The sequence below is a fragment of the Grus americana genome, chromosome 20 (genome assembly GCF_028858705.1).
Source record: "Grus americana isolate bGruAme1 chromosome 20, bGruAme1.mat, whole genome shotgun sequence".
Lineage (NCBI taxonomy): Eukaryota > Metazoa > Chordata > Aves > Gruiformes > Gruidae > Grus > Grus americana.
The window spans coordinates 10,239,041-10,250,601 of record NC_072871.1 but is presented as its reverse complement, the minus strand read 5'-3'; the positions used below and the strand labels follow the sequence as shown (position 1 = coordinate 10,250,601).

Below are 11,561 nucleotides of genomic sequence, written 5' to 3'. Positions count from 1 at the left end.
ACAAAGTGGTGCCTTTGGGCTTTTTATCTGTACTGTCTTTTCAGTTAACCTGTATTGCAAGGATGGCTTGTGTACATGTCTGTTTCAAACCATATTGGTCATTTTAGGTAGGTACTTAATTTTGAAAAGTACCAGGAACAGGTAAACTTTTATTCCATTTCTTTCACTTCATGAAATGTCACTGAATTTTTGCAGGAGTGATGGAAAATTATTTGCACGTTATATACACACACACGCACGCAAATCTTCCTTTCCCTGAAACCTGAACATCTCCTCCTTGGCCGGGATGGCGCTCACCTCCACAGGGTGCTTCTGAATCTTTCTGCAGCTTCTGCTGGCGTCCGCAGTGCTGCCGAGGAGCTGGGATAGGTGACTCGTGAAGAATATTGATCATCTACCTGCAGAAGTATTCCAAGATATTTTTAGAAATCAGTAAGATTTCTAAACCTGTAGATAAGGTTCTTTGAAGTTTGGTGCTGCAACCCACTTCCCCGTGGGGGAAAAGTGTTTCCTTGCTGGCCTGTGGCCTTGCCTGGAAAACAGAGAGTTCCTCTGGGGAACCTGATGAATGGGCTCACGGCCTCAGTGTTGAGGGCAAATACAGACATTGTCCCTGCCGGCGCAGGGTTGGGGGTGCCCTGTCCTTACCACCCAAAGTTAATGCATCTGCTGCCCCGGTTTAAAGCGGGTTGTCCTGGGAACTTGCTGATGAACTGTTCAGCAAGGTGGTGGGGATGAGGGCTGCCATATACAACCTGGCACAGGTTCCTCTGAAGGTGCAGCTGCTGGCTCTGTCCACAGAAGAGCTGACAGAAGGCAACGGGGAGGGGAATATGTTTAAGCCCAGACTTCTCAGGGGCTGTAAGCAACCTTCTGAACCAGGGAAGAGAGAGAAAAACAAATAGATGTTTTGGGGTTTTTTTAATGGTGGTAGAAGCATGGTGAAGAAGCCTCCGGACAGGGTCTGATGCCTGCTACAATCTGAGCAGGAGGGCACAAGAGCGTGTATCCTGCAGAGATCATCCAAAGGAGCTTTTGTGGAACCTGCCAAGATGGTGCCACAGTGCGACTGACCCGTCGGGCTGAAAACATGAGGGGTTGGCACGTGCCACTGATGGTCCTGAGCAGGACATCAGCCACTGCTGTCCTGCACAGCCACAACTGTTGCAGCCCTGACCCATGCCACGTGCACTGGGGAACAGCCACCACCACGCACACTTTCTTAAACTGCTTCCTTAGAGGATCAGACTAAAAATCCACTTATAAAACTGAGCTTAAAAGAGACCATATGGGTCATCACCTACCTCCCCCACCCTCCTGAAGCTGTTCATGGCCCTAGGGAGGGTTGGGGTGCCCCAGTACAGCTGGTGCTGGTGGTACCCAGCAGGACTTGCTGTGGTACCCAGCATTATGGTACTGGTCATGTTCCACCAGTGCTCCACCTGTATCCCAGCTGTATCCCAGCTGTACCCCAGCCTGACATTTCCAGGTACTTTATTTGGGGATCCCAGATCCTGGTCCCCAAAATCTCTCCCTGCATTATTTTCCAACCATATGGGTCTGAGCTGTCCCCCAGGCTGGGACCTGTTCCCTGTCCAGATGAACCATCTGAGGGGACAGTCCTGACCCAGCCGTCGGTCCCCGCAGCCCTGCGCTGTGCAGGATCCAGAGCAGGCAGGAACAGAGCCTGGCACCCAGGGGTGCTCAGTAGCAGTGCAGGGTCAATGTGGGCACCACCTGGTCGGGGATCTCAGGAGCTCGGTGCTGGGCCCACTCCCCGGCTGCCCCCATGGGCAGGCGAAAGTCTCCGTGCTGCCGTCCGGCAGGAACATATGTGTGTTTGGAGGCTCCCGCCCCTAAGCTGCTTTTATTAATTTGTAATCCCCTGCGAGCAGGAGGTAAAGGGATTCGGGGGATTAACGGGCTCACAGTAACAACCACAATTATCAGCTCCGGCTGCCTGGGGCAAGCACATGCACAGGGCTGTCCACCCCGGCACACACACAAGCACACAGACACGTGCTCACACACCCCTGCACACACACCAACACCTCTGCACACACAGGCACACAAGCACACGTGGAATAGAGCACAAGCACACAGGTACAGGCACAGGCTCACACACCTGCTTGCACACACACACACAGAGAAACGTGCACACCTGTACATGCACACCCACACAGATACACAGGCTGGCACACACACCCCTTGCACGCGCAAGTGCATGCAAGCAAACTGCAAACAAGTGCACACACACGCACGCACATACAACTACACAGCCCCACATGTGCCTGCCCCTGCACCCCTATGTGCACACACACCCCACATGCACATGCAAATACACACACGTCCATGTCCGCCCCATCCTCAGTGAGTACAATTAACCTGCCCCAGCCGCAGGGCGCTGATTGCCATGGGTCAGACATGAGTCCTCACCCGTTACCTCTCCACGCTCATTAACTAATTAGCGGAGGGGGATGAGCCCCCCCCGTTCCCCACGGGCGGTGTCGGGGTTGACACGCGCCGCGGGGACAAACGAAATCCGGGCGCGGGGGCGGGCGGGAAGCGGCCGGTCCCGGGGGGAGGCTCCCCCCGACAGCGACTTCCTCGACCCCCGGCCGCGGCGCGGTGCGGCCGTCGGGGGCTTTGCGGGATCCTCGGGGCCGCTTTGCGCTCGGGGGCGGCGGCTGCAGCCTGAGCCCACGCGTCGGGGGCGGCGGCCCCAACCACGCGTGGGACGTGGGGGGGACAGTGCCCCCTCCTCTCCCGCTTTTCTGATGCTAAAGAGCTCCGCGGTGAACCGCGGCCCAGCTGCGGCCCGGCCCGACGGCGCGGTGCCGCCCCCGGCCCGCCCCCCCGCGCCGGCCCCGCTCCGCCCCGGGCGGCGGCCAGCCCCCGCGCCGCTCCCTGCGCTCCCCTCCGCGCCGCTCCGCCACTTCTCCGCAGCCACCCGCGCACCTCGGACGGCGCCCGGCGCGCCCGCGGAGGCCGCGATGTTGCTGGAGCGGGTCCGCGCCGGCTCGGAGAAGGCAGCGGAGCTCTGTCCCTTCCCGCGGAGCCCAGGTGAGGGGGGGCCGCGCAAACTTCCGCGTCCTCCCGCGGAGGCATCGGTGATGGGTCTGGGAGCCCCGGTGGGAGCGGGCCCCGCCGTGCCCCCGCCTGTGGCTGTGCCGCGCTCTCTGGGGCACCGTCGGGGCCGCGGTCGGGGCTGGCTGCAGGGGAGAGCGGGCGGCCCGACGGCCCCGGGGGGTCCATCCCGGTCCGTTCCGCCCGCCCCGCGCTCCCTCTCGTTCTCTTCTGCCTCGTCCCCGGCATCAGAGACCACCCCGCTGCCCCTCGCACGCCGGCGGGTCCAGCCCCGCGCCGGGTCCGGGAGCCCGTTTGGGTCCAGTCGGGTCTGGACCGGGGCTCCCGGAGGGAAAGGCGGCGGCTGCCCCGGGCTCACCCCTGCCCCAGCCCCGGCGGGAGCTCTGCCCCGCACCGCGGAGCGGCGGATCCTGCCCCGGGGTCCGGCCGCTCCCCGCGCAACGAGGGCAGGGACGAAACGGGGAGTTTCTACCCACCGGTTACCCCCCAACGTCGGGCACCCCCTGCGCCACCCCGCCCGGCTCCCACCCGGCTTTTCCCCCCTCTAGAAAAACTCTCGTTAATTCGTCTTCTAATTTTTTTTTTTCCCCCGTTTAACGAACGTATATAGCGCTGTCGAGGCGGGGAGAACCGGGCCGCGCTCCCCAGGCGTGTCCGGGGCGCCGGGGGTCTCACCGAGGGGTGGCAGAGCCGGGTCCGGGGCAGCGGGTCTGGTCCCGGTGCAGGACCGTCCCGGTTCTCGCCAGCATCGACCGCGGCCGACGGGAGCTTAAAAACAAAACAACGAATATCCGGGACGGGGGCCCCGCCGGGCTGCGGGGGGCGAGACGTCACCAGGAGCGGGACCGACCCCGCGGGCCGGGCAGCCCGGCAGCCCCCCGCCGTCGGGCTGGTGCCCCCGGTCCTGCCCCGTGCTTGTCGCCCGGTTTGTCTCTCTGTGGCAATCCCCGGCGGCTCTCCGCGGTGCGGTCACTGCAGCCGCGGTAGTTGCGCGTTTGACCCCGTCAATTAGGAGATGCTTTTGCTGTCGGGGGGACGAGGCGACACCGCCGGAAGAGAACCGCCGGTAGAAGGAACCACGCGAAAACGCCGTTTGCCCGCAGGACGCGACGCCCGTTCGTGGCACCGCGGGCTCCGTCGGGGCCCGGGGAGGCAGCGGAAAGGAGCAGCGGGGCTCAGCGGGGCTTACCGTGGCGGAGGGCCGGGGCAGGGAGGCGGCAGGACCGGGCCCGGCGGGGGTTCCGTGCCGCCGGAGCAGTCGAGCCGCGCGGTGCTTTGCCCGGGCCGGGGGCAGATCCCGGGGTTTGCGGCTCACAACGACCTCCTGGCAGCGGCCGACGTTGCCTCCCCCTCAGCGCCCCCCCGGCTCGGCCCCCCTCCCGCCGCCAGCCCCGTCGGGGGGCGGCCCCGCCCGGGTTTCGTTTCCGGGCGCCCCGGAGCCGTGGCCCTCCCGCCGTGCCCGGCCGGGAAGGGGCGGCGGGAGGGGATGTGCCGCCGGCCCCGGGGGGGGGGATTAAATACAGTGCGCCGTCATGCCCTGCCCGGCGCTTCAGACCGGCACCGGCGGGGAGGGCCGGCATCTAAAAATAACCCGCTTTAGCGAATTAAATCCCCGGCGCCGCGGGGGTGGCAGCGGCCGCAGGGGGGGCAACTGCCGCCGTGATTTGGGGGGGCTGAGGGGGTCGGGAAGGTCCGGCGGGGGGGAAGCGCGGCGGTTCCGCACCCCGGCCCGGCGGTTCCGCACCCCGGCCCGGCCTCGGCAGCGGCGGGGCGGGGGGCGGCGGGGGCTGCGCCCGCGGAGGATGCGCCAGTGCCCGCGGCCCGTCTGAGGGAGCGGCACCGCCGCGGCCCGCGGAGTCACCATGCAGCGTAAGAACCGCGGGCCGGGACTGGGCCGGGCCGGGCCGGGACCTTGCGGGGCTGTGCCGCGTTACCGGGCCCGGGGCCGTGCCGGGCTGTGCCGTGTTACCGTGCCGGTGCCGGAGCCCAGCCCTCCCCGGGCGGCCCGGAGCCGGGGCCGCTGCCTTTAGCGCTGCCGTTACTGGGGTTATTTTTTTGGACGCGATGAATCGTTGAGGAGACGATTAATACCTATAACGATATCATCTCCACCTCTACCCCAACGCACACCTATCCATCTCTATATATCTATATATAGTTATCTTTACATATAGATACTCTTATGTCTGCATCTATCTATATCTATACAGCCGTGTCTATATATTTCTCCGTGTGTATCTATACTGGTATATCTATATTTATGTACCTCTATATCCACATTTTTACCTACCTATCTCTATCTATACCTATACAGATATTTATATGTTTATGTCTATATATCTGTACATTATCGTTCTCTTTTTACTGTATCTGTTTAATTTTATATCTCTCTTTCTTTATATCTGTATCCTTATATCATCGCTTTCTATATCATCTCTGTCGATATCTGCAGGGCGACAGGACAAGCCTACTGCGTTTTTATTTTCAGTGCAATTTTCATAATTTTTGGCAGTTTCTTTCCCCACCCCGCCGAGGTTACCCCGCCGTTATTTGCAGGTGAATTTTGGAAGTGTGGGAAAAGGAAAAAGAGCCTGGAATAATTGCGTTGCAACTTTGCCGGCGGCTCGGTTCGGGAGTTAATTCCGTTCCTATCACTTCCCTTCTCGTTTTCCCCGGTGCTCCTGGGCACTTCCCCCGGTGTGCGCAGCCCGGGGATCACTGGTCTCCGCGCCGCGGGGAGAGGCTCACACGGCACCGCGCCAACGAATCTAAACGAATGCTGATTTTTTCCGGGTCGTTCCCCGGTCCACCCCCGGGTCCGCCGTCGGGCGGCAAGCAACCCCGGTGGCGGCGGGGCGGGCCGGTCTCGGACGGCGGCGGGAGGCAGCGGGGCCGTCGGGGCGGCGGCTGACGGGGGCTGCCTCCCCGCAGAGATCCCGCTGTGCGCCGGCTGCAACCAGCACATCGTGGACAGGTTCATCCTCAAGGTCCTGGACCGGCACTGGCACAGCAAGTGCCTGAAATGCTCCGACTGCCAGACGCAGCTGGCCGAGAAGTGCTTCAGCCGCGGGGACGGCGTCTACTGCAAGGAGGATTTCTTCAAGTGCGTGGGGACGGGACGCGGCCGGGGATGGGGAGGGGGCGACAGCCCGGGTGGGTGTCAGCACCGCGGGCACGCGTGGGGTTCAGAACCGCGGACAGCGGCGCGGCGGGCGGGGTTCAGCACCGCGGACAGCGCCGGGCCGGGCCGCGCCCCCCCCCTCTCCCCGCCGCGCTCAGCGGCCGCCGCTTGTCCCCCCCCGCTCAGGCGCTTCGGGACGAAGTGTGCCGCCTGCCAGCAGGGCATCCCCCCGACCCAGGTGGTGCGCCGGGCCCAGGACTTCGTTTACCACCTGCACTGCTTCGCCTGCATCGTCTGTAAACGGCAGCTGGCCACCGGCGACGAGTTCTACCTCATGGAGGACAGCAGGCTGGTCTGCAAGGCGGACTACGAGACGGCCAAGCAGAGAGGTACCCCTTCCCCGTCCCTCCCACCCCCCGAGGGCAAGAGGGAGACGCCCCGGGGCTCTCCTGTCCTCCGGGACACGCTCATGCAGCGGGCGGGAGGGGTGCAGGGAGCATCTGCCGTCGGGGGGTAGCTGGAGGGAGGACGGGGGTCCCACGTCCCCGGGCCACTCCGTGGCAACTTCGCCTCTAACTCGCACCGTGTCGGCAGAGGCTGAGTCCACGGCCAAGAGGCCCCGCACCACCATCACGGCCAAGCAGCTGGAAACCCTCAAAAACGCTTACAACAACTCGCCCAAGCCGGCGCGGCACGTCCGGGAGCAGCTTTCATCGGAGACGGGGCTGGACATGCGGGTGGTGCAGGTGAGACGGGGCGGCTCTCGGCCCCCGCCGGGTCTGCCCGGGCTGCGGGGCGGGTGGCGGTGGGGAAGGAGCAGAGAGGAAGCTCCCCGGCCTGCCCTGCTCGCAGGTCTGGTTCCAGAACCGCAGGGCCAAGGAGAAGAGGCTGAAGAAGGATGCGGGGAGACAGCGGTGGGGTCAGTACTTCAGGAACATGAAGCGGTCCCGGGGGACCTCCAAATCCGACAAGGACAGCATCCAGGAGGAGGGGCCCGACAGCGACGCCGAGGTCTCCTTCACAGGTCGGTCCCCGGAGCCCCGTTCCCAGCCGGGGCTTCGCCAAGCGCGGTCTGTGCCCTCCCTGCAAAGCTGCTGTCCGTGCCTCGGCTCCTTTCACCCCCTTGGTGCTACTTTAATACTTTTCAGCCATAATACAATGAGTGAAAACAAGTGTCCAAGGCGGGAGAGGTGCAGAGCTGCGGGATTTACCGCGGTGCGGCCCCGGCTGCCCGCTCCGGGCAGGGCTGCGGGGGAAAAGAGCCGGAGCCGCGGCAGCGAGGGGCAGCTGTGGGTGAGAAACTGCAGGGGAAACTCCGCTCTTCCTCCGGGGGGGCTGTGTCAGGTCCAGAAAAGAGCGGGGAGCGCAGGGAGAGCTCCCCGGGCAGGCGCTGCGGATGTTAGAGCCGCTGCTCATGTGCAGCCTTTTCAAGGGACTCTTGGAAATACAAAAAACAGAGAGTTCGGAATCACTGAACGTTTCTGTGGGGAAAAGTATGTAGAATTTGTTTTCATCCTATTTAGAGGTGGTTTTATTTGTGTTGTCACTAGTTAGGACTCCCTTCCCAGTTGTGTGGGAGTTGTTAGTTCTCCACTGTGCTGTAACGGGGAGATGGCTGCGTGTTAGGAGGTTTCTGCATCCGAGGATCCTGGTTTTGGAGCAGAGATCTCTGCTGACAAACCCCAGGACACAGCTACGCTGGCTCTTCTCCCGCAGAGCCTCATCCCACACTCTCCAGACCCAAGGCATCTGCTGTAGGAGCAGGATACGGCCCTGTGCCGGGTGGGAGGATTGGTGCCTGTAGTGCTGCGTGGGGGCACATTCTGCACAGCCGCAACTCCAGCCCAGAGCCAGCCCAGGGCCAAACGCTCTCTGCGACGTTATCTGGTCTGTGCTACCACAGTGTCCAAATGTGTGTGTATGTATTGTTTCTAGGAATACAGGAGAGAAGCTGAAATGCAAAACTCTGTGTACATATTTACCCAGACATACGTCTATAATGCACGTATGTTTATACACACGCAGCTTTGCATCTCAGCTTCTCTCCCGTGTTCCTTATAACTATTTGATTTTCAAGTCTGTTTATACACATTGTGCATCAGCGTCATTAAATATGAATATACCATAAATAATAACTAAAAAATGTTGAACAATTATTGATAGCTTGATGCCACAAACAGGTTTGTATCCTAGGCAACAGAGCGGCTCTCACTGTCCATAAAGCCCCTAACAAATGCAAACAATTTTTGCCAGTAACTTAAAAAATATTGCTCATTTTTCAGAAGTGTTTTTAAGTCATACAAATACATTTCATTAGCCTGTTCCTGAGCAGACAAATATTGCTGAGATTTAATACTGTTTTTTCTGAACAACGGAGAGCTTTTCTTGTATCAGTGAGTGTTCAGGTAGCTCCTAAAAATGACATCAAAATTCAAGATAAACCTCAAAGCCAAATAGAAATGCAGAAGAAAAGGTGGAAAGACATTGAACTTACATTCCCCTTTAAAGGATTATTTTTAAATCACAGTCTTATATTTTAATATGTACTTTTAATGCATATTTTTAAAATCCAAAATGTATTAGATGTTTGTACTCAGAAAAAATAATAATCCTGTGGCCTTCCATGAAGATCCGTCAACAAGGACGGGAATAATAAGGAATTACAAGTGGCAAGTGCGTGGCTGCTCAGCTCCCATCCATCTAATCTATTTATACCCTGAGCTTGCAGGAGTCCCCGTGCAACTGCTGCCAGCCGTGACCACTGCTCTCCCAGTAAAACCAGTCCGTTTCCCTTTCAGATGAGCCCTCTATATCTGAAATGAGCCATTCCAATGGGATTTACAGCAATCTCAATGAAGCATCCCCTGCCCTGGGGAGACAGGCTGGGACCAACGGAAGCTTTGCTCTGGATCACAGCGGCATCCCAGCTCAGGACCAGTACCACGACCTGCGATCCAACAGCCCCTATGGGATACCCCAGTCACCAGCTTCCTTGCAAGCACTGCCAGGCCACCAGCCTTTAATCTCCAGCTTGGTTTACCCAGACAACGGCTTAGGCATCATGGGACAAAGCGGACAAGGGGTGCCCCAGTCCATGAGGGTCCTGGCTGGGAACGGACCCAGCTCCGACCTCTCCACCGGCAGCAGCGGGGGATACCCGGATTTTCCTGCCAGCCCGGCCTCTTGGCTGGATGAAGTCGACCACGCTCAGTTTTGATACAGGGTCCACCACCGTGCAGTGGGAAGGGAAAGGACTCGGTGCTGTTAAACGTCATCTACTCTTGGAAATGAAGGAGGGACAAACTGTGGTTGCTGAAACTGTGACGACATGGAGAGAGCGGACGCGCTTTCGGAGAGTGACCCAGCGGCGGGTTAGCAGAGGACGGTGGGCGAAGGCAGTCACGCCGCAGTGACACGGAGCGTCCGAACGGAACTGATTATTGTGTCTTTACTAAACACCAGGACTTGTGCTTTACAGATTTGATATAACGTATTTTGCTTTCTGTTGTCAGTGCATTCTCCAAAGCAAGGACTTGCTTCATCACCCATCCACACCGAAACCTTTTAAAGAGAAAATAAAGTCCTCATCCACGGTAACAGGTGTGACAATGTCTATATTTCTATAGGAAAAATGTTAATAGTGAATCACTTCAGAAATCCATGGTAGAAAACTTCTCTGTTCTTCCAGCAGATTTTTTAAAAAAGCGCACCGATGCGGTATGTTTTATTTTGAATTTACATTAACTTTTCTAAAATGAAATGCTCTTTGATATGCCAATCATTTATCAACAACTCTTTTCCTTTGTAAAATGAAAATCATACGTTAATTCTGCTTCTCATCTTTTTAATTTGTAGATTGCTAGTTTTATTCTTCCATATAAGCATTAAACCACGAATAGATGTATTTATTACCAAATAACTACACTTCTATCATGAGGTCAAGAGGTGATTTTCCTTGACCCAGGAACACTAGTGGCTCTGGGTTGTGAATCTTACGCTTTTCTTTCAAATTCCTTTGCCACAGTTTTACTGCAAAGGGTCTCAAAAATCACCCTGATGTCTTGTTGCCAAATACCTTCTCGGGGGGTCTCTCAGCAGGGGGGTTCGGCTGGTTTAGTTCCAGCCATTCTCCAGGCACCGCTGGGAGTGTGTCGGAGCGAGCACACGCTTTCCTGGTGACACTTCTCTGTTCCAGGCATTTGTGTATTCCCGCAGATATAGCGCGAGCTGATTGTGAGGAAAGGCAAGACAATATGTATATTGTTCTCTGTAAAAAATGACTGAATTAACTGTAGATTATGTGAATGTCCAGTGTCTTTTATTTATATTCTCGCTTTCTCTCTGATGATCTAATACTTCAAGATTACAAATAAATTTGTCAGCTAAACTTTAAATAGTCTTTTGCTAAATTCACATCAAAAGCATCAATATAGGCAAATACAATACCTGAAACTAAAAGGAAAAGCCCTCAAAACTCGATGCCAGGACTCAACAAAGTGTTGAAATACACTCTTCCCTATAAACACAGTAGCAAACCCACCAACGTTAAAACATTTTGATAAGCAGAAACAAAAAATGACAGTTTTGGAAGCTGGCAGTCCTTGGGAGATCCAAACAGTGTTGCTCTATGCATGCACAGGCTTTGATAGTGGTCAAGCTAATTTTGACGGGTGATGGTTATTTTTCAGCATTCATCGCAAAGGTGTAAGCAGAAGCCTGTGCTGGTAAAGCAATAGAAAATAGCAGAGCCTGATACTGTCTGTCAGACAGCAAGTTGTGCACATGAAACACTAAAAGTCAGATATCGGAATATTTCAAAGAGAAATCAGAAAGAAAAGAAAAAAAAACCCTATGGAGTTAAGCTTGACCGAACATATGCATCCCGTGTGCACGCACACACACACGAGAGGTGCGTGCACACGCATATCTTCATATACAAACGTCTGTGGTCATGCTCCTCAGAGCAGAGCGAAGCACTTGGCTGAAGTCTCTGATTTAAGAATCAGATGGGAGACAATTTTTAAAGCACACGGGCTTTGAGACTCTCAGTCCTCTGGAAAGTTGGGGAATATTTGTACTGGGGTCTTCCGTGCATCAAGCATCTCGGAGAACGTGTGGATTGGAGACCAGCAGCACCCTTCGGCAGCGAGGCAGCGCCGGGGTTGGGGGTGCAGCTGCCTCCGTCGCCGGCCCCGCGGGCGATGCTCTGGCACACGCCGTCCTGCGCTTTGCAGGGACCCCAGGGGAAGAGCCGTGCTGTCCCTGGGAGGCTGCCAGCGCCCGGCACGGTGCGCGTTGCCCTGGGGACTCACCAGATGTCAGGCGGCGACACCTGGAAAGTCCAGGCTTTTAT

At 57.5% G+C, this 11,561-nt stretch overlaps 1 protein-coding gene across 1 annotated transcript; it reads left to right on the top strand.

Moving 5' to 3' along the window:
* The first annotated feature begins 2,993 nt into the window (after nt 1-2,993).
* LHX3 (LIM homeobox 3) lies at nt 2,994-9,425 on the top strand. The gene is made up of 6 exons (XM_054848830.1): nt 2,994-3,063; nt 6,019-6,190; nt 6,395-6,597; nt 6,803-6,954; nt 7,061-7,232; nt 9,007-9,425. The coding sequence occupies exons 1-6, from the start codon at nt 2,994-2,996 to the stop codon at nt 9,423-9,425; spliced, it is 1,188 nt and encodes a 395-aa protein (XP_054704805.1).
* Nucleotides 9,426-11,561: the final 2,136 nt, after the last annotated feature.